This window comes from Osmerus mordax, chromosome 19 (assembly GCF_038355195.1).
Source record: "Osmerus mordax isolate fOsmMor3 chromosome 19, fOsmMor3.pri, whole genome shotgun sequence".
Taxonomy (NCBI): domain Eukaryota; kingdom Metazoa; phylum Chordata; class Actinopteri; order Osmeriformes; family Osmeridae; genus Osmerus; species Osmerus mordax.
In genome coordinates, this window is record NC_090068.1 from 13,576,625 (window position 1) to 13,593,986 (window position 17,362).

The following is a 17,362-nucleotide window of genomic DNA, read 5'->3' on the forward strand; positions in this document are numbered from 1 at the left end:
CACCAGCCCAGCACTGACTGGTCTTGAATGCCAGAATAAAAACACGGTTTATAAACGAAAAAAAAAAAAAGAATATGGGAGCAAGGTTGGAAGGTATGGGTAGGCTACATGGAACAAGGTTATCTATAGTGTAATTTGTCATTCTTAAACGTATCCAAAAGCTCAAATTATTTTGTTATTTCATCACAAAAAGACAGATTGTTCAGACAGTAATCATGTTGATATAGCATACGTTTCGCGAGCGAACCACAATGCCATGGAAACGTATGACGCGTCACGCGACCAAATCACGTAAATTCGAAACTCAGGCGCTATTAAATTTTAATTGCATTTGGCTATGTCTCCTAAAAGTAAAGTAGTAGTGGAAGTGACTGATATTGTGTTGTTATTCGGATAACGTAAACAACCGGTGCGTCAAGTTTTCTCAAGTAGCCACAAGTGGCATAAAGTGAAGACCTTTTGACACGACACGAGTTAACTAATGGCAATCTAAATGTCAGTTTAGGCCAAGAGCTATCATACACAAAAAGAAGACATGAATATTGTAATTTTGATCTGGTAAACGTAGCTTCTTTTTGATCATTTGCGGGGCATTGTGTCCTTGGGCAAGGTAATTCACCCCACTTGCCTCGGGGGAATGTCCCTGTAGGCCTATTTACTGTACGATTAAGTCGCTCTGGATAAGAACGTCTGCCAAATGACCAAATGTAGGCTAATGTGTAAATTTGTGTAGGCTAAATATGCAATTAGGCTACAAACTTGACCAATCAAACAAGAAACATGGTAGCCTACAAATTAAATGTTAAATAATGAAAAAAATCACATTCATGTAGACTAGCCTATTTATTATAGAGCTAGCTCTAGTCAATTTAAGGAAAACCAAACACTTGATAGTTACACTATTCCATATTGACTTTAATAATAGATATTTACAGAATCCACAATGATAACAAAATGCTCATAATCTTCTTGCCCTCACAAAGACCTTCACATTTCATTTTCACATTTAAAATATTAATAAAAAAAATAAAACATTCATAAAAACCACTAGGCTATGGGATAACAGCTATTCTAAATGTATTATAATAAAAACACGTCTGAAACGTCTATACACGAGAAGAGTCTGTCCTAGGGCTCACTTCTTTCGGGTCCCGTAGGGCGTAGGTCAAGAAAATAACGATCCTGGACAATGCTTCCCAGGGAGATTACCTTGACCCACCAATCCAAAAAATACAAAGGGTAGGCTATGACTGCGTCTGTGTAAGGATTGTTAACAGCTGAATTCCACAGGGCAAAGCTAAAAGAGTAAACTCATATTTTTACAATAAAAAATCGAAGTGAATTAGTGTAGCTAGCGTAGTAGCTCTAGCTAGCTAGCTACAACGTGTTAACAAAGTGTTGTACTGTTAACGTCAGTTAAACTTTTAAATGACCCTTTCGCTAGATAACAACAATAATGGCAAGTAGCCTAAAGTAACAGTACCTCGATGTGTTTTCAGGATGACAAATGGACTACTGAATGCTTAACAAATCATTGATCATAAATCAACTAGCTCTAATGATTCCACAGAATGGCAAGAAATTGACGGTTACGATGAAAATGAATCATGAGAGAGCATTGTTCAGTACATACATTGCTATACAGTAGGCCTACCACAATGTCACCAATTGGGAATGATAAACTAGATGATCTACAGACAACTAAGCAGGCTATAATTTAACAACAAACGATAAACCAGCACTATGCAACCACCAGTTTAAGTTTCAGTTAGTGTTCAGAGAAAATATATACTTATTGGTATTTAGTTGAAGATATGCAGACCATCTTTAAGGAAGGATTGAAAATGACCATTTATCAGTACATTTTGACTGGCTTCAATAAATGGTTTTTAGGTTATAAAGTAACATTCAAAGATCATATTAATATAAATTGTGACTTAATTTAGAATTATCTTACACAATTCCCTCACAAATGGGTCCCCAATAAAGTAAATCATATTGATTAAAAGTAAATGAAAAGTGTTCTTTTAGATTCCACATCCATTGTGCAATCCAGATATTCAGTGTAATTGTCAACAACAACAAGGATATTCCTCTTTAGACAATTTTAAATATAGGATGAAACACATGAGGGAAATTACACCCTGTCGCTTCAGGCACAGTGAGAGTCGACGATGCTGCGGGTGAATCGGATGAACTGCATCAGAAAAGCAGATGAGATGAACGCGAGTGAAAAAGCTAAAAAGGAAATTAACAGCATTGATATTTGATTTATGTATTATTATTTAGCCTACTTTGCCGGACATGTACCCTGTGCTGGCTGACAGACATGCATTTCTTACTAATTATTTGAGCAAAACATATGTTGTGTTAAAAGCAGTGGCTTTACAGGGCGGATTGGGTTTCTCTTCTTTCATACCTTTTGATTCATCTGGAGGCATTTTCAAAAAACTTGGCTTTGGAAGCGACACTGTAAAAGGAAAAATCATTTCCAGATGAATGGAGACAGGGCATATATTTTTTTTTAACCACAAACCCAAACACTCAAATAACAAACTTAGTAAAATACGAATCATTTGGTATTGTTATTCAGTACTCAGCACATCTGATGTCCCTGACAAGAGGAGAGTTAAGGTCAGGAGTTCATTAAATCATTGTTATGATAAATCAACCAGACAGCTTGACAACTTGGGCAATGAATGCAATGTAATCTCAAAAGCATAAATGATTCATCAAATGAATGATTCACTTTACGGGGTGTTATAAACTTAGAAATCGTAACTGTACAAGGAGTGGAAAAGGAATGAAGCGATGGCTGACAAAGCACATTTTGTGTTCAATTGTTCTCTTGATTAAGATTTTAATGAGTATGGACGGCATGTCTGGGTCTTGCTGAGATCTGACATCTACTGTACGTACTAAGATGCTGCAGTGTCCTCACTGGGCGCTGCGTCGGGGCTCCTCAGCGGAGCTGGAGTTCGAGCAGGAGGATCAGGGGGCCGGACTGGGGGCCGGCAGATGGCATGCTTCTCAGCTGGAGATCTTGTTTTGATCAGTTCACATTCACCTAAAATAGGACAACCTTTTTATTACACATTACTTGTTCGTGAAAATCAAGTGAATGGTTTTAGTGTACACACCTATACACTTATATCAAGTGAACACAACGCTGTACAGTATGAAGTATTATAATACTTCAATACTGTAAAAGTATTGAGTTTTGTATGAAATACGAGTAACTCTGATACCTTCTCTGATGACTGCAGCCCCTCGTGGGGCAGGTCTCCTGTTCTGGAACGACAGCGCTCGGTTCACAGCGACTACTGGCTTCCCATTCGCAGCGGCCGAAGTTTCTGACCTCTGTAGTTTAGCCACCATTTTGGCCACATCACGCTCTGAGTTTCGGTCCTGGGACGCGGCCAGCTTGGGAACAGGGAGCTGCCTGTGCGGGGGGTCCCGGGGGAGCCTGGGGGCAGGGCCCAGGGGCTTGGTCCTCTGGAGGGGTACAGGACTCCTGGGGCTCTCCCCAGCCGAATCTAAGCCCTCTACTCGGCGGCCATTTTGAGCGTTGCCGTTCAGCTCATCTGTTAGAGACAAATGAATGTCTGTTACAGCAACAAACTAATACTTTGTAGAAACTTGGTTTGGTAGGCCTTAGCATGTAGGAAATAATCCTTTATGTGGGTCTCACTGCAGTTTAAGTCATACTACAGAACTGACTACAGACTATGGGTCATAATACCAGGTTCACATACAACATGGACACAGATCAATATGTGTTTGTGGCATACTTAATTCAGAATGTTTGGTGAATCAATAAAGTATACATTATAACCATGCATCCTTACACTTAAAGAAAATGAACCACATCCAGCATTGTTGTTTTAATTAGTATATATTAGTTTTATAATACAGTACATGCAGGGTTACATTGTATAAATTCTACAGTTGATGTTCCCATGCTGTTAATTCTAATGTTATAGTATAGTTATGCAGGATATACTAATCTGAACTTTGAAAACAGGAAAGGAGTCCACAGCAGGAAACAGGAAACACTGCCAGACAACGTTAGTTTAGAGGCTTGCTTACAATAATCAACTATTCATATTGAAGATTAAAATTTAAATGGAAATCATGGTGCAGTCTTTGTCTCATCTTTAACTCACGCTCCAAACCAGGCTTCTAGTGGTATTTGCACAATTTAAATACTTGTACAAACTAAGACAGGTGGTGGTTACGTGTTGTAGATAACATAGCTAGTTATGTGGCATCTTGAAGCAGTAAAATACTACAAAGGAGGAGACTATCAGAGGAGAGACACAGAGGAGGAGAACGTTTCAACCGCCCACAAGAGTCATTTCACCAGAAGTTGTGAGAGATATGAATTATCTGACATACCCTGAGGCAGTGTCCCACTTCTAAATACTACCCCAGCCCCCCCCCCCACTCCCCAACTTTGAGGAACCTCAAATCTACACAAATGTAATACTTCATACATTTGGTGACATGTATAATACTATACAAAGCAAACAGGAGGTTCAAAGCACAAAACACTACGCCAATTTTTTTAATTAAAAATAATAGTTAAAAAAGTGTTTTCTATGTATCTAATCATATTGAGGAAACAGTAATATATAAATCTGAGTATAATATGTAGGTTAGAAATTGTACTGAAAATCTTGCTCCTTCGACAGTTTTCTACAATTCTTTGTAGTTTGTATTTAGTCTACTACTATAATTTCTGTATAATTACCTACTGTAAATTCACAGGGCAACGGAATGATAATGAGGGGATGGTTATGGTGGTGAAGTCAAAGGAGGAAAATAATTACTCTCGGTTGGCTGGAACTGGTCATGATTAAGGGCTTGGTATGCACGTGCTGGGCGCTTGGAGATTGTGATTGGTTGTCGTTTCCTAGGGGTGATCCTTGGAGGAGGGATGGGAGGGGCGGAGCTCTCCTCTGGTGGGCCACTGAAGATCTGTAAATATGCACACAGCCTTTCAGACACAATAAAAAATATCGGCCAATCCACGTGATGCATTTCAAACATAGTTTTAAACTGTAAGCTGGTTATATACTTGTGCACTTAATGGCCACTTGATTAGGTATAGTACACCTGTTTTTTATCAGAAAAAATTGGCCGTGACTCATTATGTAAGGCACGCACTACGCAGGCATGGGTAACGAGGTTCCGTTGTTAAACCAAACATCAGACTGGAAAGACCTAACGATCTAAGATACTTTAATTGTGGAATGATGGTTGGTGCGAGATGTGGTGGTTATTGGGTCTCAGAAACAGTTTGGGCATTGGATGCTGGGGTCTCGAAGGAACAAACAAACAAACATCTGTTGAGCGGCAGTTCTGTAGGCGACACCTTGTTGAAGGAAAGGTCAGAGGGACATGATCCGCCTACATCAAGCGTACAGAAAGACAGCAAATTGTGGTGTGGATAAATGCTATTGAGGGAGCAGGGACTGAACCCCTCAAGGTAAGTTTCCTGCACATCCTTAACTTGAGCTGAGTTGAGTTCCAAATATTTCCAACGGTCCCCAAAGTTATTTTTCCGAAACGGTAGCTAGCTAGCTTAGTTATCTGCCGGGCTAAATTACCTAGAATTATACTCGTAGTAATGCTACTACCATGCTAGTGTTACTTGCTAGCCGTCTAATTAGTACATTCTCCCACTTTCGAACGCTCACATTTGTGACGTTACTCCTTAATGGGTCAAATCCACACCACAGGCTATTTCTTCAGGTGGCAAAAGTGGTTCCAACTCGATAATATATAGGTTGGTCACTGACTGTACAGCACTTTCAATTACAGACGTACCTTCTTGTAATCCTCGATCAGAATCTCAATGACAATGTTCTGGAACTTGATATCCAACATCGCGGCCACAGTGTCCTCTTCTGCCCTCATCAGCGTGGGACCGAAGATCACCCCCATGTTGGAAGGTGTCATGAGATTCTCTCCACTGTTACTGCAAACACTGTCAACACAAGAGAATACGTTGTTAGTGAGAATAGAATTACAACCACTCAGAAAGTATCAAAAACATCTATTTTGCTTCATGTTGTAGTATTCCATTGAATAGCACACTTAAGACAAACTACCATCCCAATCAGATCCACTCTTGTTCAGACTGACAGTTTAATATAGAACACATACACAACAAGCTAGTTTAACGAGCCTAGTAATAACGTGTGGATTTATGTGAAGTGATGCCAGTAATATCCAGTATTTTAACTGAGCCAGAGGCAATATAATACCACAGTTATGCCATAAAACGACAAGACAAAAGACTGAACAAGCACTGCATGTTACATCAGATTAAAAGGACTCCCAACAGTACAGTGACACATCCACAAATATCTTACTTGACCAGGTGTTGGATAAGCAGGTTTAGCATTTCACGATTCTTCTCTGGAAGCTTGTAGGTCAACGAATGAATGGCCCCAAGTCGACAGTCAAGACTTTCAGATTCTAAAAGATGACAAACAGTTGAGCAGTGCTCCTTAAACGAATATCTTTATATATTTCCTACGCATATTAATCACGGGTAATACTACAGAACGAAAACAATAATGAGTCTGTGAGTGTCTAACTGAATGCATTACAAAAGCACTCTTGGGGCAATGAGGCTTTTCACAGTTAAGATTACAGCTGTGTACATGACATTACATGAGTTTAGCCCTTAATTATAGCATGTAGAAATACGTGAGGTCTGTTACCCACCAGGGATGGGTCCAGTCAATAGAAAAATAGACCCAAATAAAATACAGGACGACGGAATAATATTTCTGTGAAATTGGAACCAGTAATGGTTCTAGAAATATCCATTAAAAGAATATGGCTGAAGCCATTATGATGTGTTTCCTATTACTTTGTTTTATGTTGTGTGGGAGTCATTGGCTTCAGTCACTGCGACAAAAAGGATTCTGACTTCAGTTACAGCACAGGGAAAAGGGAACATATTTTTTTTCCGTTTCCTTTTATAGTTGTAACCAACCCTGATGAACTTGTGAGTGAACCCACTTTGACCAAGTACAATGCACGATGGACCAACTCTTGACTGAAGGGAACGTTTGTCAGATTAGATACAGATGTGGAAGTAAACAACCTTTTTGTTCAGCACCCAAAATGCAACTTAGGGATGAGTAATATTGTAATAGTACTGTAGTACTTGAGTGTATTCAAAAGAAAAGACAAAAAAGTGGATAATTGAGGCTAAATAATTAATTAACCTGATAAAATCCATCCATTCCTCCATATATATATGTGTGTGTACAAACATATACATACAAACAATAAAACACATAAATATAACTGCTAAATATTATTATGGAGTGCCCTAAACATCAGTAACAATGGAGACTAAAGCAAGATCAGTTGAGGTATTGCAGGTGTTATCTGTTGGCCTTGAATCCAGAGGGATTCATTGTTTTTCTAAACTGTCCAAACCATTTTCATGCAGATAACTGTGAATACAGTTAGTATTTCTTACTTGCAGCTAAAATGAGCTCCCTGTTGAGACCGTAAGTCATTAGAGGTTCCGTGAGGCTCCTGTGGATAAACACACACAGTCCAGTCAGCTCTGTGTGAATGCTAAAGGTAAAATATTTTACCCAAAGGACTTTACCACATAAATAAGTGTTACTCATACTGTATGCATCTGAAAGCTGATTTCACTGTGTTTTCAGGACATGAGAGACCAAAGGCCTTGAGTAAGGCTTCTAAACATCTGCTTAGCCTCTAGCAGAGAGTGACTGGCTTTAGGAGAGAATTGAGCATGTGAGAATAAATCATGAAGGGCAGAGGGTTGTGGCTCCAGTTCAGCCCGGCCTTGAGGATGAGGGGCCTTGTCACAAAGTGCTCCGAACAGTGAACTATTATATTGAGCACAGAGATTGTGGGACACTCATTTCATCCCCTGCCAGCTACTAAGATTACCACTGTAGTCCAATTCTTATCATGATGATTTTTCATAACTGACATGAAACACCATTTATGAGGGCTGGGCGCCAAAGGGGGGTAAGTGCCTTAACCCTTGTGCTGCCTTCGGGTCACATGACCCAAAGGTTCATAACGAACCATCGTGTTGTGGGGGGTCTGAGACAGCCCAACGGTTAAAAGAAAATGCTTCACTTTGTTTTTGTATGCGGTAAATTTGTCGCAATACAACGGTGGGTCACAATGACTGATGGGTCAGAATGACCCGATGATAACACAAGGTTAAACTATATTTTACATAAGGAGACAAAACAAAGCCCCACTTTGACCGCTTTTGAATTAAGTTTTCTTTTAATAAAAGCTTAGGGTCATCATTTCAGTTGTGACATTTTGGCAGCTTTCATTTCATATTCGGCCAATAAGGCACTTCCTTCCCATTGGCTAAAAGCCCTCATGAAACAACAGTTATGATGATCGGACAAATACAGTTTATCAATATCTATTTTTGTATTTCTGGCTCAATGTCAGCCGCTTTGCAGGAGACAACCATACCTGAGGTAAAACTTCATGGCACTTGTGATGGTTTTAACATCCCAGTCACTGTTTTGGAAATCCACATCCCCTGGGCATGCTTGGTCTGCAGGGAGCGGAGAAACAGAAGAAGAAAAACCAAGAAGTAAACTGGTCGTCTTTGCAAACAAACTCTTGAAACTGACAGTTGGCTTTCTGAACAAGGTGCACTCTTTAGAACAGAAGTTTGGAACTGAACTTATTGTTTAAATACAATTTAAATAATCTACATTTGTGAACATATAGTATTTTTAATAATACACAACGATAGATTTCTTCTACATACTTAACATTCTTGTTACAGTATTTGGCTCTATCTGTATGTGGCTGGTAGTTTAAGATCAAGGCCTTAGCAAACAGAAATGACCCACAACTCGCATGGCTGAAGTGGCTCCAATCACTATCACTGTCTTGGCCATTTTTATTCTCTGTAATTTGAACAAAAGGTTTTTTGTTTTTCATATAGATTATTCCTTGCATTACGAGTGTTGTATTCTTATTGTTATATTTTTAGATTGTTTAGTTCTTAGAAATCAGTCAGGGAGTCAGGTGGCTGAGCGGTGAGGGAATTGGGCTAGTAATCTGAAGGTTGCCAGTTCGATTCCCGGCCGTGCAAAATGACGTGTCCTTGGGCAAGGCACTTCACCCTACTTGCCTCGGGGAGAATGTCCCTGTACTTACTGTAAGTCGCTCTGGATAAGAGCGTCTGCTAAATGTAATGTAAAATGTAAATAGTTAAACTTTTGTACTTTTACTTAATTTAAGATCTGTATATGTTTAGTGTTTTGCACCTCCCTGCCACAGTAAATTCCATGTTTGTATAACATACATGGCGAATAAACCGAATTCTGATTCTGAATTCTGAGTGAAACAACGACACATTACCATTGAATGGATGTTGAATACAAGTTTCAAATCTCTTTGTTTTGAACAGTTCAGACCAGCGTCAAAAGACAGAAGGAACAGATGTTGACTGGGTGATTTCCTCACCAAAGAAGGCATTTAAAAGCTTCTGCACTTGGATGTTGCTGCCAACAGTTCTGTACACTCCTTCTTGTGTGAGTCCTGAAAAGAGAGGAAGTGAGAGAGAGAGAGAGAGAGAGAGAGAGAGAGAGAGAGAGAGAGTGAGTGGGAGGAGTTGAGCTGGCAAAAGGGAGTGTTTCCTCCAGAGAAGAGCAGGGGGGGATGTGCTGCTTGCTTCTCATGGCCTGCACACACAGATGTTAAAATGGAGATGTGACAAACACTGTGACAACACTACGTCCAATTTCCAAATGACTGATTTGCTTCACTGGTCGATTGGTTGTTTTGTCACGTATGGCTAGTGCATCTCCATGGTTGTGATCGAACACAGGAGCACAGCAAAGTGCCGGGTTTAGCAACGGCCCTAGCAACGTAGAATCAGAAAATTAAATTAAACGCACATGCAAAAGTGTTTCTTCGATGTGGTACGCGCTTAGAACATGAATGCATGCTCATTTGCGGAAAGAAAATACAAGTTTGGCATTACGAACCACCTGAAGGTATTAAGGAAAACAGACAAATCTGGACTAGTTCAAACCAGGCAGTTAGGAAGTAGCCACAGAACTTCACTTTAGAGGCAGTTGTTTTACAGAGACAGTCACTCCTAGCCTTCATGTATGGTAGAAGTGAGTCACAAAAAAATGAATGCCTCAACTCTGCCCTCTAGAGGAGAGGAAATTGATAAGACATTTGAGAAAAGTGTAAATTGTACCAAATATTAATTTGAGTTACTTTACCCTTTGTTTCCACATAATTGATGCACTTTCTCACAAACTTGAACCCAACTTCATTCAATTCCACTGTGTAAGACAAGAGAAAAAGGGTAAATTAACCAGTCATCTGTAGGCTGTGGACATTTCCAAGAGCACATTATCTCAGCCTTTGAGGGTGAATATATTTTTTTAAACAGTAACAACTCAGCAACACAGCCTGTAGAAGGAAAGTCATGCAGCCCTGGCAGGGACACTTACTTTCAGCTTGTTTGTGAATCGGGGAATGATAAATCTGAAATGAGTAGACAATGCCAGACTTTTTAACAAAGCATTCAGTGACCAATGACAACATTTTGAGTGAACAAACCAGAAAATGTAATGCAATTGAAGATAAAGATTTAACCTTTCATATAAAACAATACAATTCTCCAAAACAGAATACAAAGTATTGCATGTATTGTTCTTCCATGACTACTGCTTGTTTACGAAGAAGGTGCAGCACTATCAACATACAATACACCTCCACAACTGTTAGCATCAATAGCCCATCTGAAAGTACCCTCCACGGGGGGGCTTGTCTTGGGGCATAACAGACTCACAGGCTCTTTCCCGTCCATGGCCTCTATCCACATCTTCCTTTCCCCTTCTGACAGAGCCTGGAGGATGACAGGTGTGTTCCTATGGCAACAGAAATGTCACATTTTAACAAGGTGCGGGCTGCACCCTGTGGTTACGAAATCATTTTAAACACAAGGCCCTGTTCTCATGTGTAATCAATGATTTGCTTTTTTAAGGTCGGTTTGACATCACAAGGCAGCGCAAGGTGGCGCCTGCCCCTCTGTCATTCATATTGTACCGACAGCCAAGCGTGTATAAATATGAGTTCACACTGTTCTCCTCCCAGAAAACCCCTCCGTTCGCCATCTGCTTGCTCGCGGCGAAAGCTTGCCGCCAAATCATTGTTTGGGCTACAATCCATTCTTCCCACACTCGATGGCCTTGCAGACCACCTGTTCACATCGACGCTCTAAACAGTTTATCCGGCAAGACATCCATGTTATATCACACTGCGTACTCCCAGTTTCTCTGTGTACCTCTCTATAGTCTCCACCTCGAAGCAGAAGCGCTTGTCTATGGATTCAGTCTTCCGGCGGATGCAGGATTTGAGTTTCAGTTCTGTGGGGCCCTGGAAGGAAAAAACACTTGGGTGGGTATGAATTAGGAAGAAAGAACGCTACCGCAATTTATGTCTTGGAGCAACGAATGGAAAAGGAGAGGGAGTCTGAGTGAGGTGCGAACACTAGCCTCCCTTAAATTCTTGCCAACTGAAACAGCTTTAAAAACAAACCATTAAGACTCCTCACCATGAGCAGCACTGTGTTTACCTGTTTGGTTGCTGGTTTCTGCTCACACGGAACCATGACAAACAGTTTGCTGTCTTTGTGATACCTGCAGTAGTACTTCACCCATGACACACCCAAGGCCCCTGGGAGACATGTAGCATACATGTAACATACATGTAGCGGTTCAGGTCAGAGCTTGAGCCCGTAGCATGAATGTTTGGTCCAAGCGAATGTAATGTAGAATCTATACTTACACTTTTCTTGAGAGTACAGATAACCCTCGGAGACTGTCTGACCATGCATTTTACTGATCTGTGACGGCTGTTTCACTCTCTTCATCAGCTCCTCCATCTCCTCACGTGTGCTCTCGAAGTGGTTTCTGGTCTGCAGATCAAATCAAAAACTTCCATCCTATCAGAGGGCTCCCAGGAAGAAACAACAAAAGCTACCCAAAACACATGACTCCTTCCTGCATTAGTACTGAACTTATTTAATTGACTCAGGTGTTGCCCTTCACATCACTCACATTCTGCAGGCTGAGCTGCAGCTCCTGCTTGTAGGGCATGAAATCCTGAGTCATCTCCACAGTCAGGTTGTTCAGCGTTAAGATGCTATGAAGAAATGCCAAAACCTGTCCATCCCCGGAGAGTAAAACATACAAAAAGATTATGTGACAAGTCTTTAACCTCACAGATCGGCACATGTATTTAGTTAAAGAAATTAAAACGGTCCAACTTCATAATGACCTGATATTATATAGCCAGACATTTATTGGTTGGTGAGAGATTTCTTTTTAGCCCACACACATTGTACACTGCTATGCAGATGCATTACTCACGATTGTTAATTTGTTTTCCTGCATCATCAGGAAACGAAATGTAATTTAGTGCTCGTTTAAAATAGAAGGCCTGCTAGCAATATTGAGGGGTTTTAAACAGGAAAGCACTTACAGGCTCCACAACGTCAAACTTCTTCCTGTCTTGCACCTGTTGGATCTGGTACACATACTCCACAGATGACTCATAGAAGATATGTCTTTCTTTGTCCAGAAGTTCGTCAGCCTACAGTAAAAAAAAATATAAAAAATACTTGGACTTGAATGTAGTTATGCAGCAACTGAATGGGATAGTAATAACCCCTAGGCTATTTGTTAATAGTTGACATAAGGCATTGCATATTTCTTTTACTCAAGCGTCTAGTTAGAACTGTCCTTCTCCTACCAAAAATGACAGAGTCAATGGGATAAAGAAGAATGGATGAGAGATTACAGAATAGAAACTCTTTTATATACAGTCCACCAACTGTACATAATGGTCTCCCAAAAAGCAGTTGTAAAACCACTATTGCAAAGATATAACCATCATTCCAGCTCCCCCTACTGCTTGTTTACAGTCATTGAATTTGCTGCATTAAAGAACCAAACACACAATTGTCTGTGTGTGTTTTCACCACTATAAAACAAACAAACAAAAACAACAATAAAAAAAAGAAGATAAACTTGGTGTTTGTTACAGTTTTACAAGTTTCTTATCCCAGAGAAAGCATGGTGATTCCAACCCTATAATTTATACCAGGTGTTGTCAGAAAGTCTTGTCACATTCTTGACAGGAGATCTCTGCTTCGTTTCAACCAACCTCTTGTAGCTGCAAGTCCTTCTTCTTAGAGGACAAATTGAGATGTTTGTCTAATTGAGAGTAATATTTTTCACTCTCTTTCTCAAACTTCTTCCTCCTCTCCTGAAATAAAGATACATGTGTAAGTGATTAACATCGAGATAATTCCATGTAACTCCACGAAAACAAATCTAAGACATCTTTTTGACGTAACAATAACCACCAGAGTGCTGTTGAATTAAATGTTTTAGTTCTGGGCCCTGCTGATTACATAATCTTATGATTGTGACTTGTGTTCAGGAGCAGGAGATCGTTGCTGATAAAGTACAGAACTACAGACATGGGTCCCACAAGCCATGCATGAGCTACAGACACACAGACATTCAGTGAAGGGAGACTTACATTTACATTTACATTTTGTCATTTAGCAGACGCTCTTATCCAGAGCGACTTACAGTAAGTACAGGGACATTCCCCCGAGGCAAGTAGGGTGAAGTGCCTTGCCCAAGGACACAACGTCAGTTGGCATGACCGGGAATCAAACTGGCAACCTTCGGATTACTAGCCCGACTCCCTCACCGCTCAGCCACCTGACCCCACGACTCGAGACCAATACAACACTGCTGAGGAGCTCTAACCACAGACTGTATGATCTACCCACCAGCGATAGCCAGCTCCATTTTTCCATAGAAATCATTCAAGAACGTGTCCAAAGTGATTTCTCTCTCCCTCAGCGATTTTCTTTTCCCCATAACATTGCAGCTACAGTCCTTTCCTCTAGAGTTTATTCAACCATGAACTGTTTCTACTGAATTATTCCATTAGTAGCACAAAGAGAGAGTAAGATTTTTTTAAACAAAGGACTGTGTTACTAACTACTACATATTATAACTTCAGTACAACCTTATCTTCAAGTTAGAAACCTGGAAGATGTACAGTAGGATGAATGTAAGCTGACAGCAGTATACTATTAGTTTAAACTGTGTGCAAGGCTAAATGTCTTGCTAAATAGGCAGACTGTTGTCATGGCGAGCTTCCTACTTCAGTGCCATTAGTGTGATCTGCTCTGCCAGATCCTGTTTGTCTACTGTTTACTGCTTTTACACATAAAGAAGGGAGAGTCAAGAAAGGAGTGTGACATGATCACATGACTGAAGAGCTATAGAAAGGTTCATAGTCCAGAACAGAATTTGCTACTGTAGTATTTCTCTGTCACAACTGATTCCCTGTGTTTATAGAGCTTCTGTATCATTTAAGCTAATTTAACAATTACCAGTGTCAAGTTATAACCGCACATAATTACAGTAGTAAAGTAAACTGACAAATTTGGTAAACTGACTGAATCACTCAAGATCAATACCTTACCTTTGTCACACTTATTTGATCTTTCCGAAACTTCTCCAATGGCTTAATCAGCATGTCACAGGCATTCTGAACCTACATGGGCAAAAATGTCAGCATTAAATACTTTGATCACGATTTAGAAAACCATTTTAGGCTAAACAAATACATTAATTATTCTATTCAGTCCAATAGCTTATTTAACATTAGAAGGGAACTATTGTGTATCTTTATAAACAGCTGGATGTCAGAGAAAGAGGAAGCTGGTAACCCACCAGCATCATTCTGTCATCCTCTACTTCCTGCAGAAGACCAGCAAACTCTGAGAACGACTCCGCTATGGACAAGAGGCAACACAGTAACTATTTCACATCTAACCATTCGACTGAAGAATATATTGGATGGAAATGTGGTTGTTGCAGGTTTCCTTCTTAACAAAGAATATCTCACATTATTTGGTGTGACATGCCTACTGGATAATGTAATAATCCTGAAAAAGGATCTTTATGTCTGTGTACCATGACCAATCACATGAGCTTACCAATGTTCATCTCATCATCTGTCAGAGAATCGCCTATGAAGTCAAACTGGAATGCGCTCAGAGTCTGGGAGAACTTCTGAACAGCCACAGAATAACCTAAAACCACATGAAACCCAACACCTGTTAGTTCTATATTTGAAGGGTTCATTTCAGGTTATCATCTGGGTTAATTCAGTAGGCTGTAGTTATTCACATCATTCTCCAGAGCAAAAGTGTCCTGTTCAACACCACAGTTACTGTGTGAGAGCTACTGGTGCTTCATTAGCAGTGAAGTGTCAGATTCTGTTTACCTCAGGAGTGTGCCTCAGAGGCTTTCATCGAGATCTGCTTACTGTACCTCTGACTTGCCTACGCTGTATAGCTGACATTTCATGTGGTATTGCTTAAAGGACATTGCAGATCCAAACCAGTGCTAACACAAAAGCATATTGTTAAAATGATGACCTACCTACCCCTACAAAAGGCTTGCTTTGTTCCACACAGATGCAACTATTGTTATTTATGAAAGACATGGGCTAGTAACTAATGCATCTCGTCAAGAGTCTGTGGCAGATTTACCTACATCTATAAATGTTATACTGGTGATCTAAAATGAACACAAAGATTTACTTATGTCGGCCGTGTGACCAGGGGGGAACCATCAAGACGATACGATCAATAAGTGCCATGCCCTTCCCTTTGCATCACTCAAAACAATAAGCGTGTCTGTCCCTGAGATTAAAATGTGTGATTTGGATTGCAGAATGGAATCTTAAAGGGTCAGACAATGCAAATACTGTTCAAGTAATTTAGTCCTACACCAACAGGGACAGTAGACCTCATAGAAGGTATCCAAGAACTGACGTTTGGTCTCTGCACAGTGTGATTGCAATCCCAAAGCACTACAGAAAACCTTATGCTTTTGAAGAGGAGACCAAATCGCAGGAGCTTACATAAGGCATTCCACGCTCAACTTCTGAGAACGACTTAGATGTTTCTAGAGGATTCTTAGCTGCCCCATTGAGATCTGTCTCTGCACGTGTTGGAGGTTTTGACAGGGAAGAGGAAGCAGGATAAAGATAACCACAAAGGATATGACTACGCAAAAAAAACAATGAAAACGCTGAAACAATGAAAGCACATCGAAACGTGGAATTAGATCCTTCAGCTGTGTTGTTGTTGGTTTCCTCAAAGACGGACATCTTTTAATCAATGAGAATAAAGTGATGTCAGCCTATATGAAATGTCCTTTAACATGGCCTCCTGTTTTGTCCCTGGACATAATTACAGCAGTGCCATTGATAGATCAACATTCTGGTGTGTTTATTGCCTACCAACACTTTTGCCAAGTCTAAACCTTACTGTCAAGTTGTCAGCCTACAGTCACTTGTCCATACTGATTATAGTGGATATAACCATTGGTAGGACAGGTAATTTCCTCATACAGGACATACATGAATGTACCACATATTAAGGAAGTGAAACTGCTTCCTAAATGAATAACAGATCATAACGAAAAAGGAATGTAGATACACAATGTGCTGACTGAAAATATGTGATATGTAATGAGAGCAGTTAGTTAAATTAATGTAATCAGCAGGTGGCAGTGCCAATTCAATTGGTCTTGCCACCATCCCGATGCTGGCTCTTTATAAGGTTCAAAAGATTAAATTATGTTAAATTCCACTCCCACATCTATCTATAACATAAAAAGTCAGCATATGCTTACCCTTAATTGCATTGATTACATTGTTGCCATCTTTGATTACGTCTTTGAGAAATCTGCTTGTTCTTTCCAATTCTGTTTCATAGCATTTGAGTCTTTCTCTAAAATCTGGACTATCCAGATAGCAGTCACTAAATTCAAGAGGAGGATGCCCCATGCTGAAGTCAGCTGAAAATGAAAAACAATAGCTTAGAAGTCCTTGATTTTAAAACAGCGCAGCGTCACACAACATTTTTCCTAAACCTTTCCACGTCTAGAATCACATCCAGCAGCTCTCCTCCAGAATTCAGAGAAAGGGTTTCCGTGCCTACGGTGCTAAAATAATAGTTGGTGCAAACGAAGGAATATATTCTGATAATATAATTCACTCTAGTAAACACAAATGTTCAGTTTAAGTCCTCTTGAGGCCATCTATTTACCCTTTTGTTACTTTTCCCTAGTTGAGAGGCGAGAAGAATGAACTAAGAAGGCAGGCAAAATTCTGAACGCCTCCCTCGCCTTTCACACCCATGATGCCCTTAAAGCGACAGTACACTGAATATGGTCTCGGTGGACATGGA

The 17,362-nt window shown here is 40.1% G+C and overlaps 1 protein-coding gene across 3 annotated transcripts; it reads right to left on the reverse strand.

Annotated features, from left to right (window-relative positions):
- Window positions 1–887: 887 nt before the first annotated feature.
- ophn1 (oligophrenin 1) lies at window positions 888–17,237 on the reverse strand. Of its 3 annotated transcripts, none has more exons than XM_067257258.1 (23): window positions 16,806–17,237; window positions 15,098–15,193; window positions 14,832–14,893; window positions 14,581–14,652; window positions 13,237–13,338; window positions 12,553–12,663; window positions 12,129–12,233; window positions 11,857–11,986; window positions 11,645–11,745; window positions 11,354–11,445; window positions 10,859–10,937; window positions 10,518–10,551; window positions 10,284–10,346; window positions 9,514–9,588; window positions 8,506–8,590; window positions 7,508–7,566; window positions 6,381–6,486; window positions 5,833–5,992; window positions 4,833–4,980; window positions 3,249–3,584; window positions 2,920–3,067; window positions 2,420–2,470; window positions 888–2,177 (listed from the first exon to the last, which is right to left on the reverse strand). In XM_067257258.1, the coding sequence occupies exons 1-22, from the start codon at window positions 16,957–16,959 to the stop codon at window positions 2,428–2,430; spliced, it is 2,361 nt and encodes a 786-aa protein (XP_067113359.1). In that variant the 5' UTR covers window positions 16,960–17,237; the 3' UTR covers window positions 888–2,177; window positions 2,420–2,427. The 3 variants fall into 3 exon arrangements, with proteins under 3 accessions (XP_067113359.1, XP_067113358.1, XP_067113357.1); XM_067257257.1 differs by having other exon boundaries at window positions 888–2,197; XM_067257256.1 differs by having other exon boundaries at window positions 888–2,238.
- Window positions 17,238–17,362: the final 125 nt, after the last annotated feature.